We start from the raw sequence: 16,966 nt of genomic DNA on the forward strand, positions 1-16,966 counted from the left end.
TCTGTGCCAGTGCTCTTGTCTTTGACTCTAAGACTTCTGTCTTGAAGGCCTAAATGGATAGGAACACCTTAGGTTAAAATTTGAAAAAGAAAGAACAGTTTGGTAAGAAGTTCAGTTTTGGTCCTGCTAATTTTGAGATGCCTGGAGAAAGTCAGAGGGTCTGTCTTATGGGTAGTTAAGAGTTTAGAGGCTCCAGAGACAGGTCTGACCTGGACATACTATTTTAGTAATAATTAGAATATATGTAACTTGAGGCACAGGACCTGGACTCAGACCTGTATTTAAATCTTGGCTCAGACACTAATTAATACAGACTTATGAACAAACTCCCTTATAACAAGAACATTAAAAAAAAAGAAATTCATGTTATCTGAAATGCATTTGACTGGAAGACTTGTCAAGGATGGTTTGGTGCCCATATGGCAGTGTGGTGCATGCATTGTGTCACCTGGCAAGACCTAAGTGTGCCTTAACACTTGGAATGAAAGATACAAGTTCACTTCAGGGGTTTCCTGGTAGGCAACTTATCTCCAGGGCAGCACCCAAGTACATCCTACTCCTTACTCTCCTTAAAATAAACACCTTAGGGAATGCATTACCTTTTTTCATATTATGTTTCTTGTATGATACTTAAGTGTTAAATTCTATATAGTTGATAACAGATCGACAGTTTAATATTTGATCCCAGACAAGGCGAGTCTTAATCACTGATTTATAGATTTTGAGAGTATATAAAATGGTTTTAAAGCACTTTTTCTAGTGGTTTCTTATGCAGCAATAATAAATGTGTATGTGTATGTGTGTGTATATTTATGGTAGAATTTTCCTGCCTTGAAGATGACAGAATAATTTTAAACCATAAAATGATCTTAGGTTAATCATTAGGATGTACTTCCGAACTTTAAGGATCAAAAGGTTTCCTAAAGCCGTAATAACGTGTCACCTAGGTTGCTGCAGTGTACAATGAAGGGAAGATGTAATTTTTCTGGGATGATTTGTGCAGTGTTTTTAGAAGTAGGATGATAATTCTAGATGATGCCCAAAGTCTAAGCTCTAGAACCCTATGAAATTTCAATTAAATTCTTGTGATTTAACTCCATAAACTTTGACATAGCATTTTAATACCTTTCACAAATGACAGGATCTACTGGCTCATCTTTCACATATAGTGTGATCCAAAACGGTTATGGTATAAAGTAGGTGACATAGTATAGGCAATATAGGGTAATGGCTAAGGTCATGAGTCTCAGAGCCATTCTGCTTGGGTTCAAAAGCTGGCTTAGTTGCCTATCAGCTGTATGTTTCAGGTAACCTTGGGGAGTTATCTAACCTACTTCTGCCTCAGTTTCCCATTCCCTGCAGAATGGATTGAATTGTTAATAGGATTAAATGAGTTATTCTTGAGCTTAAAATGTATTACTCAATACATGTCAGATACTAGTATTGTTATAGAAGGGACTGATCTAAGTATTAGTCCTAGTTCTGTTACTTTGTGACCTTTAGCATATCAGCTAACCTCTCTGGATTTCAGTTTTCTCATTTATAAAGTAAGGTTTACTCAATAATTTCCATGGTTTCATCTTTAAAAATCTGGTTCAGTATTCAATATCTGTTTTACCCACACAGATGTTCAGTCTTATCTATACTTCTAATTTCTCAAAAACTGTTTAAAATTCATTCTATTGGCAAGCAATTTTGGGGACCGTCTAGTACCAACCACTCTAGTATAAAGACTCTTGCATTTACTCAGGAAGCTAACCATTTTTTACTCATATGTGGCCAGCAAACATTTATAATTCACATATCTGAAGCAGTGCCTTTTCACATTTATGGAAACTTACATTTGTATATTCATTTTTTTAACCTGCCTTAAATAAATGTGCTTATAAAAGAAGGAAAAGATCCTTTGGAAATGAATATTTCACTCAAATTTTACCAAAGATCTCCAATGTTAAATAAAAATTACCTGTAACTCCACTGTTAAGGTGTCACATTAAATTTTTTTCGATACGCTTAAACATACCGCATACAATTAAATATTACACAAAATGATTTTTCTTGGCTGCATAACAAATACCATCAAGTGGACATATAATTTTTTACCTTACATGTAGGTTGTGGCATTACATTTTAGTTTAACTCCTCTTGACAATGGGACAGAAAAAAATGATCAACCATACCACGTATGTGACTGGTGTGTAGAATGCACAGTACCTGTAATTCCCTTAAAAAAATGGATTACTTGGACCAACTCTTCCTTTTCCTGTCACCCCTATAACCAAGCCCCTATAAACAAGCCCCCAAGACCTATGTAAATGTTACGTTCAGTATTTTTACAATAACGGGTTTATCAATTAATTACTGGACCTACCACAAACTTTCCTATGAATTTTGTAAACAGAATTCAGTCCCTCGTTTGCTCTTCCAAAATGCACACAGAACCTACCTACCACTGAACTGCTCTTTCAGGACCCCGAAAACGGACAATTCAAGCTACAAAACTGCGGAGATTTTTCAGTGCATCTTTTGGCGGGAGAAGATAAAGCGTAAGGGCTTTTTCTCCCTTAACATTTCCCCACCGACAGTGGACACGTATTTGCTTGTAGAACAAAAACTCCGTCCTGGGAGTTGAGGCGGCGGCTCTCCTGCCCCAAGGGGCGACCGCATGGGTTTGCGGAATTTGACAGACGACCGCGATCTTCGGGGATTTTCCAAGCAGGACGCGGGCACCGCACTGGAGGGAAAGTGCGTTCTGCCCACGTGACCCACCTTCTTCGCCTTCAGGTTCAGAAGCGGGGGTCGCGGCAATCAATTCCGATCCTCCACCAGCTTCTTCCCAAAGACCTGATGAAAACCCCAAAGTGCTGAGAGGCACACTTCGAAAATTCTCGGGTGAAAAAACAAAAACAACAAAAAATCGACCTTTACCGTAAGCGTGCTGACAACCTTTCCGGAATCACCACTACCTACGGCTCACCCATTTGTCGAGCCTCTTCCTACAGCTCATTCCCGTGCTTTTCCAACCCTCCTTGTTTCGGTTCCAACGGAAGGAGAAAAGCAACAGTTTGCCCGTCAGCCCGTCTCCCAGGTACCAACAGCCCGGGGCTTCGACTCTCCGTCGGCCCGCGGGAAGACGCGCGGACGAGTGGCCGGCCCGAGACCCCCGGGTCGCGGCTCCAGCGCCACCGGCCAAGGTTCCCTCCCCTCGCCTGGCCGTGGAGCGTCGCCTCCCCACAGGCCCGGGCGCCCGGCGGGGCGCATGCGCGCGACGCTCCCGGGCGTGCCGGCCACACTCCCCCCACCCACTCCGAGAGCTTGTCACTTCCTGCCCTCGCCCCATCTCCGTCCGGGGTCAGTCAGTCGCTCCCTGTCGCTGCGGGAGAGTCTCTGCTTCCCCCTTCCTACCCGCTCCGCGGCGGTAGCTCAGGCTCTTCGGGGAGGGGGAGACAGAGAAAGAAAGAGACGGACTTAATAAAGTTTCCTGAAACAACAACTACTAGCAAAAGAGGCCCAAGGTGGGGGGAAACCCCCATTCTTCCCCGCCCCTCTCCAAAAGCCTGAGGGACCGTTGCAGGTGGAGCGGTGCTGGGAGGGGGGGGAGCCGGGCTCCGGCGGCAGCCGTTGCCCCGGCGAGGGGCGCCCAGGTCCTGCCCGCTCCGGTTCCGGCTCCTTCGGTGGCGACGGTGGCTTCTGCGGGGCGGTTCCTCCTGTCAACTGCCTGCGCCCGCGCGCCGCCCGCCCGCCCGCCCAGCTCTACAGCGCGGAGGGACGCCGTGAGCCGCCGCCGCCGTCGCCGTCGCCTCTGGTCGCGGAGGGACGTGGTGAGCTGTGGCGCTTCCGCGTCAGCGCCGGCGGGGACTCTTTGGGAGCGCGTCGGGCCCGAACCCCGGTTCCCTTCGCGTGGTCCGCCGAGGCTGCGCCAGGTGGGGCCCGAAGCCGCCTCCCACGCCAGGCTGTCCCCGAGGCTGCCCGGCCTGCCTGCCTTCCTTCCGCCTGCCCGCCGGCCCGCCCTAGGAGTTAAGTAAGTTGGGCGCACTTGGTTACGGGGACGGGGGCTCCACCGCGGACACCCCAACGCACGTGCGGGGCGGGAGGGTGCGGCGTGGGCCGGCCGCCGGCGGGAGCCGCACCTCGACCGGTCCTGTCGCCGCGCCCGCGCCTCCTCGGGCCCCGGCGCCGGCCGTGCCCGCCGCGCTCCGCGCCTCTGTCTCCGCGCGCGCCCGCCCGGGCCGGCGAGGCCGCTGCCGCCCGCGCAGCCGGCCAGGCCCTCGCCTTGCGCTGCGCGCCCAGGCTGCGTTTCCGGGTAGGGTGCTGAACCTGTGCGGGAGGGAGTTGGGGCTGGAGAAGCCTTCGTGCGTTTTTCTCTTCTAGGTTCTAGAAGAAGGTACGGGTACCGTGGAGGGAGAACGGAGGGCGGGTGAAGGGAACGTATGTGGAAAATAGAGCCAGAGCCCCCCCAGGAAGTTCAGGGTGAGTGACGGGTTTGTGCTTCTTTCAACAGCCAAGCCGCAATGAAGAGCTTCTTACAGTGAAAGGAAAGTAGGTCTCGCCCACTGAAAATGCCTTTAAGGGACAAATACTGTCAGACTGACCACCATCATCACGGATGCTGTGAACCAGGTATATTCCTTTCCCCTCCAGTTACTTTGCCTTCCGTCACAGCTACTCTGCCTTGTGTTTCCTTCCAGTTTTCTTTTCCTCCTGCCCCAGAAGTCATGTCTAAGTAAGCAGGCTGTAATTTTCCCCAGTATAAAACTAGTTATGAAGCTAAAAGCTTGTATAAACAAGAGGTCTCTTCTGCCTGATCCCTTAAAAAAAGTACTGCAAGTGTCACCTTAAATCTTTTCCACAAGATCAATCACTCAGTTCCTTTTCCTGCTTTTGAGGCAGGCTGCAGTTAGTAGTATTTGCCCCGTGTCCTTTGAATGTTTAAAACTGAAGACAGAGGAGAAAATAGGTAGCAGAATAGTAGCATGTCTTTGTGAAAGGGGATTCATTTAAACTTTTAAAAATTAAGTTTCGTATGCATATTCACCAGGGTTTAGCGGTTAAAGCCTAAAAGTGAGTGTGGTTGGGCTAAAAAAGTTTGTAATACTCAGCTTGTTGGAAGAATCAGGTTTTGCTGACTGCAACCTTTAAAAAATTTTCTTGCTCAGAATATACTGTATTGTAAAATAAAAAATCTGGTTATTTAGGTAGCGTACATAAGTATTTTTAGGGTAGTTTATTCAGTAGAACTGTTTTTAGTTGGATTTATGGAATGAAAAAGTTTCTTTTTCGAGTCTCTTGAAGAATATTAGACTAATTTGATAAGTGTGGTATGTAAGTTTGAGTTTTCTAGTTACTAGAAGTTTGATATGTTTTGTCCTCTTAGAGGTACAAGTTAAAAGGGAATCATTGAGTACATATGTCACTAAACCAAACAAAGGCTATTCTAGTTTAAAAGCAGGTGTTTATCATTATTTTTGACCTAAAATTTATTAGGACTTTTTATGCTTTTGCTTGTTTTTTTGTTGGAGTATTTTAACTGCTCTAGTGTACTTGGTTCTGTCACAGTGGAGTTCAGGTAGAGGACTTTTTTGACTAATGGAAAAAATGGCAGTGGTAAAGAGGAAGAACTCCCATTTTCAGAAAACTTTGGTACACATGTACTATGGCCCTATCCCCCTCACCCCCACCCCCCTGGCCCGGCTTATTGGAAATCAGTAATAACTTACCTCTGCTAATAATATAGTTCCAGGATGGGATCCAGTTTGTGTTCAACTGCCCCTGACCTTCCTCAGCACCCCTTTATACTGCACATTTTGTGTATTTTATGTGTCATTTATTTTTTATCAAATATTGAATGGAATTTGTTAGTTTTGAAGTAGAAGGCTGTGAATACCTTTTATACTTGTAGTTCACTGATCTTTTATTCCAGTTTTTTTTTTTTGAGTCATGACATTTCAAGTCATTTAAGTTGAATTGGTTAATGAAATCATTTAAAATAAAACCTTTTACTTAGGAAGAAGTTTGTGTTCATTTATTTCTTTATTTCTTTGACACATTATTATTGAGCACCTGTTAGGGCCTAGGCACTGTCCAAGGCGATGTGCATGTAAAGTGGTGAACAAAAGAGATAAGGTCATTTCCTCATAGAACTTTTGAGTGGGGAGAAATAGATACAGACAAGTAATTGAATAATTTGTGACCATACCTTATTTGGTGTATTCTGATAAAGTTTTCTAGAGACTTTAATGTCTTTTTCAGGATGATTTTCAGAGTTGAATTTTTAATATGTATTGGAACTTCTTTGTTTTTTTTTCCCTCCCTCATTAACAAGAAATCTAAGTTGCATGAATTTTAAAAAATGAAATTTCTTTTGCCAGAAACTTTTTGAATGCAGTTTATTTTTCAGACTACCAGGTCATAGTAGTTGTGATTCTTTGCTTTCTTAGCTAGATTAAACACTTTCTGAAGAGTAGTTTGGTGGAAAGCTAGAAGTTTGTTAACTTACAGGATAGTTAATTGTCATTATTTCAGAGGAAGGTAAGTGCTGTGTGGAAGGTTTTTCCAGTACTGAAAGGAATATGTTACGATAGTTTTAAAAAGAGGATGCCTTCAGATGGAGGGAAGAAGATGACATGGTGTTTGAGAAGTTCTTTTAATGGGCAATCATCAGGGATCTAGCCTCTTTTGAATTATGAATAGTGGGGCTGATCCCTGAGCAGTGTGTTCCTGAGGAGGCCTTAATAGGATGGGTCAATGTGTAGTGAAGGGTGGTGATATAAGCCTGTCAGTGTATGTAAAGTACTCTCTTATTTATGTCTTAAGAATGTTTCTTACAGAACTTTTCAGAATTCAAAGGTAGAGAGAATGGTGTAAGGAACCTGTTGTAAGCATCACACAACATATCGATACATGGACAATCTCTTTTTTTTTTCCCTCTATTCTCGCTTCTTCACAGTTCCGTTTTCCACCCTCCCACTGCTTCCCTGCCCTCTATTATTTGTAAGTAAATCCCAGACATCATAAGCAGAAAGTTATTTTAAGGGGCTCTTTTTTAAGGTAGGAGAGACTGTTACAAAAGTAGGTATTTGATTCTGGGAAGTGTGTTCTTGGAAGGATATAAAGACATACGTTAACTTCTGAGGGTTTGGGTGTTTTGATTAGAGGGAGATGATGGCTTTTTTCCTAATGGTTGTGTAAACTGATCTTGGGAGGGATGATAGGATATAGGAGAGGAAACTTTTATAAAATACTAATATATCAAGGTTTTTAGGTTTTTGTTTGTTTGTTTTACAACGTTAACTACACAGATCTGTATGCTAAGTGGATGTTTCCATGGATAACTAAGCTAACTCAGGGGTTATTTTGAATGGTGTTTCAGGATGTTGATGTGTGTAGTGGTAGTAGTGTTCTGAAGGTGATTAGGTAACAAATTTTGCTGTAGTTTTGAAATCAGATGTTCTTTTGTGGAAATGGAAGCTGGTGTATTAAAGTTTTCTGGAGCATTATTTTATTTATTAACTTATTTATTTTTATTAACATATAATGTATTATTAGCTCCAGGGGTACAGGTCTGTGAATTGTCAGGCTTGCACACTTCACAGCACTCACCATAGCACATACCCTCCCCAGTGTCCATAACCCAACCACCCCCCACAACCCTCAGTTTGTTTTGTGAGATTGAGTCTCTTATGGTTTGTCTCCCTCCCAAACCCATCTTGTTTCATTTTTTCCTTCCCTACTCCCCAAACCCCCCACTTTGCTTCTCAGATTCCTCATGTCAGGGAGATCATATGATAATTGTCTTTCTCTGATTGACTTATTTCATGGAGCATTTTTAAATGAGGAAAGGGGACTCTGAGGACAAATTTCTATTTTTTCTCCATATCCCTCCCTTACTCATTACTGTTTTTTAAAAAATTTTCCCTTTCTAAAATTCTTGCTACTTGTAGAGCCAACCCTTGATACTTTTAGTTCTTTATAACTGTATAGTTTCTACCCTCTCTTTTGTAGTTATTATTTTTATTAGTCAGTTGTTTTGTACAAATCATGAAAAGTGATCCATCTAATCCAAATAATGGTATCATCAGTCTATTTATAAACTTCTGTTATTGCATCTTTGAAGGTTGAATTCTACTTTTTAGATTTTGCAAACAGTTTTTCAGTTTTTGATGTCAGAAAGCAATTGATTCATACATGATGATGGCGGCGGTGGTGGTGGTGATAGAACATTTATTGAACACTTACTATATCCCAAGCTCTGTTTTAACTAGTTAACCTACATTAGCTCATTTAATCCTCATAGAACTCTATAATTTAGGTACTTTTATTAACCCCATTTTAGAGATGGGAAAGAGATCAGAGAGTTTAATTTGCTTTAGTTGTATCTAATAAATATTAGAAAAATATTTCAGTGTAGTAAGTCCAGGTCTGTAGTCTTTTGTATTTTTAATCGCTGCAGGTAATGCCAATGTCAGATGTTCTCAAAATGAGTTGTGGGTGTGTGCATGTTCTTAATTCATTTAAAATACTCCTTACATATCTCTTAAAATTGGGAAAGTTGTACTTAATAAAATGACTTGGTCCTGAGATAGTTCCGTCCAACTTGTATACACTGAGGACAAGATTTGAAGCCTTAACGTAGAATCTAAGGCTGTGTCTAAATATATGGCACAGTAGGCTTTAGCCCTTATCAGAAAGCCAAATGCTGCCCAAGACCAGGCCCTGAAGCAGTAGCAGCACACATTATTGCAGTAATCCTCCTTATTTTCCCACAGAGTGGATGATCCTGGGTTAAGAAGGTAATAGTTGAGTAGAACATTATAACATATTGAAAAAAGTTAATTAAAATGGCTGGTTTTTCTCTACCAAAACCATATCTTTAGTATCTGATGGAAAACTGTTTCCCTTTTCAGTTACCTTTTTTTCATATTATCATAATCTAATTTATTATATAATTATACTGTGAATCTGAGAACTTTGGAAAGCAGACATCTGTATATGAAAATGAAAATTTTTATTTTAAAAGTGGAAATAGTATTTTTACTTATAAAAGTGTGTGTGTGTGTGTGTGTGTGTGTGTGTGTTTTTAACCTGCATACTTCTAAAAGCTCAGGCTCTGAAACACTAGCAAAGTGTGAGGCCGAAAATGAAAATCACCCCTGTAAAGTCCACCCTGACAGAACCCTTGTTTTGTTGGTATCTTGCTAGACTTTTTATGCTTATATTAGTGACTATACATAAACACACATATACATTAAATTTCTTTCTGTATCTATTGAAATATATATTAATATAAGTGAGATCATATTCTCTAACCTGTTTTTGTTGCTCAACAATCTATTTTTGACAACTTTTGTTGTTGGTATATGTAGATTTAGCTCATGCTTTCTAAGAGCCGTGAAGGACTCTGTTGTAGGGCTGTTTCATAGTTTATTTAGTCTGGTTCCTATTGAGAGATTTTTAATTTGTTTGAAATTTTTTCTCTATTATTTAGAGGCTGCAGTGAACATTCTTAAACATCTGTCATTGTGCACTTCACTAGTCCTTTCCTTAGGCAGTGGTTTTTGAGTTTTGCTCTCATAATTGCCCAGAGAGCTGTAGTAGATTGTCCAGAGGGTTCTGGAATGGTTTATGAGATGTGGCTAGGACATCGTTGCCCTAGAATTTTGATTAAATACAGAGGCTCCTCTTCAAGGGGAATAAAAAGGCAAACATGACGAATATGTAGTAAATACCAAAATAGTAAATCTTTGCATTTGAAGCCTTAAGTAGCTTTAATTTAGCCTTGAATTGAGAATAATCTTAGTTATTTTTTTCCCATTATTTCATTGTGCCTTACAAAGATGATGGTGAAGTATATACGAACAAGTGTGATTATCATTAACATGATTGTAGCAAACCATTGTTTTTCTTCAATAGTAAATGATTTAAATAACCCTTTTTTTGTGGGGATTGGGGTGGGTGTTTGTCTTCCATGTAGTTTATATCCTGGAACCTGGAGATGCTCCTTTGTTACAGCAACCACTACAGACATCCAAATCTGGTATTCAGCAAATAATTGAGTGCTTTCGATCAGGTATGAATGTTTTAGGATGTATTTTTCAATCTTCACATAATAGTTAAAAACTACCTAGAAATCAAAAATATTAAAATGTGTACATTGGTTTTATAGAATATTTTTAATTGTCAAATTTTTAAAAAGTGGATGAATAAATATTGACTTGCTTTAGATTTTTTTTCAGTACTATATATTATATACTAATATAGAAATAAACTTAGTGTGGTTTAAAGAAATATATGTGGTATCTTTATTGGTAACATGCCTCTTCTCAACAATTTATTGTTAAATTTTTTGGCATATCTTTGTAAACCCTCAATGGACACTAGTAAATTATACTGGGTCTTTATAAGCATTGGCAGAGTAGATTATTTATTCAGAATATCTGAGATGTCACTTGTTCAAGATTAATTACTTTATCATCTCTGTTTATGTGACTCACCTCACCCTGTAGTTTCAACATCTTTGATAGAGCACAAGACAGGAAAAATACTTATTCCAGTCCCTGGTCTCTTTGGATACATTTGTTTAGCTTCACTTTCTATTAGATCATTATAATAATTGGATGTATAAGAAGTATATTTGTACATTTGGAGTCCAGTGCTTTAAAATACGTGTTGCTTACTACATATCCATGGCTGAAAACTGTTAGAACTCCTTTCTCAGTGAGATCATAGGTTGTGGTTCTTATGATCCACTTATCCACCTTTTGTAGATTTAGCTTCTCTGACATCGCAGACTGTTGAGTCAGCAAACACACGTGATTGATGGGACACTTAACTGATGGAAACTTAAGGGTTAGAATATCTTTTGTTATTCTAAAGTTTACTATTCTAATAAAAAATTTCTGAGATTAAAAGGAAAAGATAATTTGTATATAACCAATTGTTTTGTATTGATAAATGCTGTGAGGTGCTTATTTTTAAGTCATTGTAAAGAGAAATAACATATTAGAATCTAAGAAATAGATTGCTACTTAATCTAAAATAAAGATTATTTTTATTTCTGAGTTCCCGAGATCTGTTTCTTGGATTTTTAATCTAATTTTAAATAGATTTTTAATCCATTTTTAATCTATTAATTTTAATCAATTTTTAATCTATAGTCCTCACGGCTTTGCTTTTATGTATATTTAAATCAGTTAAGTATTGAGTGTGTATCCATGCCTCATGTTGAATGGTGGCACAGTCTATTTTGGGTGTCTTTTGTTGTTTTTATTTTTGATAGTTGTCATTCATTAACAGAAGTGACTGATAGGTCAGATTTTCCTATGATAAATACAATTAAAATGTTACTTACTAGGGGTGGTATTTATAATATATTTCTGGTATAACAGAAGAATGGTTAGTTTCTGGTCATAGTAAGAGTTTCTTTTAGCTACTTTTGGTAGGTAATTCTTTTTGTTCTTTCTCAAGGAAATGAAGGTTATAGCTTTTCACATTTTTTATATTCTTTGCTATAGGTTTTTTTTCTTTTCTTTTTCTTTTTTTTTAAGAGAGGTGAGAGAGGGGCTGTGGGGGGGTGGTAGGAGGGGGGTGGAGGAGAGAATCTTAAGCAGGCTCTGCACCCAGTGTGGAGGCGGATGCAGGGCTGGATCTCACAACCCTGAGATCATGGCCTCAGCTGAAATCAAGAGGAGTCAATGCTTAACTGACTGAACCAACCAGCTACCCCATAGGTTTCTTTTTTAAAATCCAAAATTTGAAATGAATAAGATTATTTTATACTTACTTCAATTTATTATAGTGTTATTTGATTAAGAAGTTAGAATTTGTTCATTCATAAATGCTTTGTCTTATAAAATACACCTTTTCAAGAAGATCCTATTCTCAAAATCTATGTTTTACTTTGGAAGATGAATATTTAGAAATGAAATTGTTTTCTTTTTGCATTGTGCTCATGTCTGTTTCCTGTATTTGCTATTTCTTTAGCAGAAGTGTCTGTGAAATGGGTAAAATGTTCTTTTTTAAATGTCCCCTTCTGACCTTTTAAATTCACATTTGCCTTCTGAGTTATGTTTTATTTAGGAAAATTCTGAAAATACTATAAATTTAATTCTGAGTACCCAGTGATTTAAATTAGAAGTGATTTAGAAATATGCTTAGCAATACAAAGAACTAATTTTGGATTTAAAGAAAGGAATTCTTTTACTTTGTTAATGTGTCTCAGAACTAAGCAATTTTAATTTCCTCAAGATTGTAATCTCTTCATCAGTATAATCTAAAGTTTGCTAAGGTAGCTCTTTGGCACTGAAGTATCCAAACCCTGGCTAACTGAAACTTTGGGAGGATAGAACGGAAGTTTGGGCCACATGATTTAGGGACGAAGATCCATTCTTACCCTCTAAGTTCTTCCTGGTCCTATTCTGCTCTCAGCCACACCTTCAGTGACTCATTTCTTTCTAGACTCTTTCCATTGCAGCTGGGTTACAGACACTGCATTTAAAAGAGCTATCCAAAGTCTGTGCTTTTGCTATCACAACGTATGGAGGCTAAGTTGGGTGGGGCATTAGTAATGTGTTAGGATATCTAGCTTAATCTTTAAGCTCAGATAGTTGTCTTCAGCTATTATACCATTTCTAAGTTACTCACCTTCTGTCCACACTTGGCTGTCTGTGACCTGGTATTAATTCCTACCCAGGCTGGAAGTTCATAAAAGGCTGAGGAATGAGTTAACTCATTTTTTTGGTCTGCCAGCCCCACATGTGCTGTACTGACTGCATGATCAGTTTTGACTTGTTTTCTTTGCCTCACACTTTAGTCTTTACTTTGGACTGTTTTTCTGGTTTTAAATGATAAATCTTTCTTGATCTCTGATATCTTTTTATTTCTGGCCACTTCAGTTGTAAATTAATTTGAATAGATTTTTCTTTCTGGAATTAAGTAATATTCCTATATTGGAATAAGTAATATTATTGGATTAAGTCATAAGTGCCCGTGGTTTAAAAATAATAAGGAAGTATAAAAGGATGTATAGAAATACAAAAATAAGTCTCTGCTCAGGCATCCACTGCTACATGATTTATGTGTCTTCTTCTAGAGACCCTGTATACATGTACAAGCGTATATCCCTCACTTTTCCTCCCAGTACTAATGGTAGCTGATTCTGCACACTGTTATGTATTTTTGCTTTATTAACAGTACATTTTGCTGTTGTTTGACATTTGTCCATAGATAGAGACCTCATTTTTTAGAAGGTTGCCTATTTTGCTCCAACCTACAGATTCTACTTTGAAATCCCTGATGGTTTAATGACTTTGAGACATGCTGTTTGCTCTGTATCCCTGGCTTCTGTACTATCTTGACTGGGTCCTGCCTTTTGCTAGAGCGCTGCCTTAGCTCTGTTAGTCCTTCTAGGATCACATCTGTGACTTGATGTCTTCAAATTTATCTTCTTTTTATTGACACTTTAATTTTAGCTTCCTTTCTTCCTGACCTCTCTCCCCAAACTTAAACAGAATTTAAGTAACAACAACAACAAAAAAGGTGTACTTCGATGAAACATTTATTAACATCAATTTAATTGAGCTTAATATTCTTTCTTAGTCTCTCAGTCTTCTGGTAGAGGTAAAGGAGCTATTGAATGCCTTAAGATTAGAAACAGAAAAATGGGGAGAAAAGTGAAGGATAATTATTTAGTCTAATATTCATGGAGAGAAAAGAGAAGGATAATTATTTAGTCTGATATTCAAAACTGGTCTTTCTTATGAAGTCGATATTGTTTTTTTGAATCCTTGAAATATATAACATTATAAAAATATATATAATATAGAAGAAAGATTCTATAAAATACACTACTACTGTGTGCAAGGAAGAGCATCTTTTCTGACTCTTAGGAGTGAATTGTAATGAAAAATGAGAATTCGCTTTGTATGGTATTTGCTATTGTCATTAACATCTTAGGTTTGGTCATTTAACTTCTTAGAAGAGTTTTTTGTTTTATTTTGGTTTTGTACTGTTTATAAAACATTACCGGCATTTAGTGTAAGCTGTTTCTGGATGGTGATGCCTTAGTCCTGACTACAAACAAAAACTGAGGATGGAAGTGTGATTTTTCAGAGATATATAAGATAAGAGAGCATCGTTATTATATAGGTTTTGTTTTTGGTTGTTACATAACAATATTAGGAAATTTAAAATCAGACTAGATATTTTTTGCATGAATAAGACAGATGTAGATTTATTTGTTTGATTTGTTGTTCTTATATTCTTCAAAGAATGTTATCTGAGGCTATGTTCCTAGAGGAGCAGACATTTATATTAGTCTGGGAATTTCTTAAGGGCACAGATCAGATCCTTCACTCTCATGTTTCCAGTAATAACATTGTAAACTCATATTTAGTAGGTGTCCAAAAAATGTTTGTAAGATGAAAATATTAACCAAGTGGCACTAGAATCATTTTGTTCTGCTTATACATTTATTGTAGTATGTAGCACTGTTCCATAATTAACCTAGTAATTTTTTTTAAGATTTTTTAAAAAATTTATTTGACAGAGAGATCACAAGTAGAGAGAGAGAGAGGAGGAAGCAGGCTCCTTGCCTAGCAGAGAGCCTGATGTGGGACTCGATCCCAGAACCTTGAGATCAGGACCTGAGCTGAAGGCAGAGGCTTAACCCACCGAGCCATCCAGGCAGCCCAGCCTAGTAATTTTTTAAGAAAGATTTTATTTATTCATTTGAGAGAGAGAGAGCATGCACAAGCAGGGGGAGAGGCAGAGGGATAGGGAGAAGTAGACTCTCTGCTGAGCAGGGAGCCTGATGTGGGCCTTGATCCTAGGACCCTAAGATCATGACCTGAGCTGAAGGCAGACTCTTAACCATCTAAGCCATCCAGGTGCCCCTAACCTAGTAATTTTTTTTAACCAACTCTTGCAGGTGGTAGTTTTAAGAAATCAATTTAAATTTTCTTAAATTACCCCCCCTTTAAGAACTTTTGTTAAGGGATGATCAGTTAGAAATTTCCTTCATAAACTGGCCTTGGAAATCAGTTTTGACAGGAATTACCACTTTGCTTGCAGTGGGTTTAAATAGTCATGTTAAAAATGATTAAGCTCATGTGTGAATCATAAAGCAAGCAGTATACCATTTAAAAATCATTACTGCTACAACTTAAAATGGTCATTGACCAACATATCCATATATTAAGGAAAAAAATGAAAGCTTATCCTTGGCACAGAAGAGTTAGAATTAATATCTCATCATGTAAAGTGACTGCCCCTCCACCCTAATGTAAAACTGAATACTGATTCCTTTTGAAAAAAAATCTTGTAAATATTTTTCTCAGTACATACAATGTATTTGATGTTAAGGAATAGCATATGACTAAACCCTTGTTGGGGTTTGAGTAATTTTTACTGCGCATCTATTATGAGAATCTGAAATATTCACTAATTAGTTAATTTCTAATCATCAAAAGCCTTAATCTTTGGAGGGCTGTTTTGTTTTTGTTTTTTTTTTGAAAGATACTGATTAATGTAATCAGTAAACAGTGACTTCTAAGATAGTTCTAAGATATAGGGCAAGAAAACGTTACTCATACAGGAAAAGGAATAATTAGGAGTAAGATTGTGCATGGGTCTCTTTCAGGATCAAGGACAGTGGAAGAACTTTATGTTGCTGTCCAGATGACCATGTCTGTTGTCTCAGGTGACAGAAAGTTTTAGCTGTTGACAGAGGCACAGATGATTAGCTGTGTCTAATTGTTAATGAGCAGAGCAGTCAAAAATGGTAGCTAATGAGACCATTATGTCCAAAGCCATTATGACCACATGGGAAAAACATCAAAACCTTAAATGACAGCTAAAACTAACTTAGGGAAAAACTTCTATTGTCTGTATTTATGGAATGGGCAATGTCTTATTTTTCTTATTTGTAAAGTGTGTAAGTTGAATTAGAAAAATCTTTGAGATCTTTTTTTGGCTTCCCAGGCAATTTTATTATACCCTAAAAAAAATCTATAGAGAAGGTTTCCTTAAACATAAAGCTTCTAATATGTCATTTAACAAACCTCAGTCAGGCGTAGTCCTGAGAGGTGGGGATATAGTCGATGAGCATTGAAGGTATCTTCTCCATCCTTTTAGAGCCTCCAGCTTAATGGGACTACAGAAAAATAATTACAAGATATTGGGATAATACAGTACAGATGTATAGGGTGCTGTAGGAATAGGGGTGAAGAATTCGTAACAAAAACCAGGAATCAGAAGGCTTCCTGGGGGAAGTGACTTCTAACCTGGAATTTTGTTTGTTTGTTTTAAGATTTTATTTATTAGAGAGAGAGAGAGAGTGAGCATGAGAGTGGGGAGGGTAGGATGCATGACTCGATCCTGGGGCTTAAACCTGGGGCTTGATTCTGAGGCTTGATTCTGGGGCTAGATCCTGGGTCTTGAACCTGGGTCTTGATTCTGGGACTTGAACCTGGGGCTTAAACCTGGGGCTCGATTCTGGGGCTTGATCCTGGGGCTAGATCCTGGGACTCCAGGGTCCATGACCTGAGCGGAAGGCAGTCACTTAACCAACTGAGCCACCCAGGCTCCCCAGAGTTTGAAGGATTTCTAGAAGTGAGCCAGACCGGGGCAGTGGGAGGAAAAAAAACATAGGTGAAGTCCTGAGAAGGACTTAATATCTCATCATGTAAAGTGAGAGATGATGAGATATTCACCATTTGGTGAACCCATGGCTCTGAAAGAAATTTGATGTACCAGTGTCAACACAACTGTGCTTATGTGTGTGTGTGTAGGTGGGGGTGGGGGAAGGATTTGTGAATGATAATTAAGATTGATGAGTTAAGTATAGGGCCAGAGATTTTGGGGCGGGGGATGCTATTGGAAACAAATATATACTCTGCTGAATATAACTAGTTCTATAACCAGGACTAAACAAGAATACCTATCTATTTCTCTTTAAATTTTTAAAAAATAT

General features: G+C 38.8%; 1 protein-coding gene across 6 annotated transcripts in view; it reads left to right on the plus strand.

Moving 5' to 3' along the window:
• The first annotated feature begins 3,738 nt into the window (after window positions 1-3,738).
• The window catches only part of ZNF800 (zinc finger protein 800), a 45,865-nt gene continuing 32,637 nt past the window's right edge, over window positions 3,739-16,966 (plus strand). For 4 of the 6 annotated variants that reach the window (XR_004384093.1, XM_032869960.1, XM_032869978.1 and 1 more), the window contains exons 1-3: window positions 3,739-4,021; window positions 4,502-4,620; window positions 9,971-10,066. Coding sequence is in view for 5 of the 6 variants with exons in the window: in XM_032869960.1 (XP_032725851.1) it covers window positions 4,560-4,620; window positions 9,971-10,066 (157 nt within the window). In the remaining variant the exon portion in view is untranslated. Of the gene's footprint in view, window positions 4,022-4,353; window positions 4,385-4,501; window positions 4,621-9,970; window positions 10,067-16,966 lie in introns of those variants that run through there. The other 2 variants (XM_032869967.1, XM_032869973.1) reach the window with 2 other exon arrangements.

Source organism: Lontra canadensis, unplaced genomic scaffold, assembly GCF_010015895.1.
Source record: "Lontra canadensis isolate GAN:19392208 unplaced genomic scaffold, GSC_riverotter_1.0 scaffold2, whole genome shotgun sequence".
NCBI classification, from domain to species: domain Eukaryota; kingdom Metazoa; phylum Chordata; class Mammalia; order Carnivora; family Mustelidae; genus Lontra; species Lontra canadensis.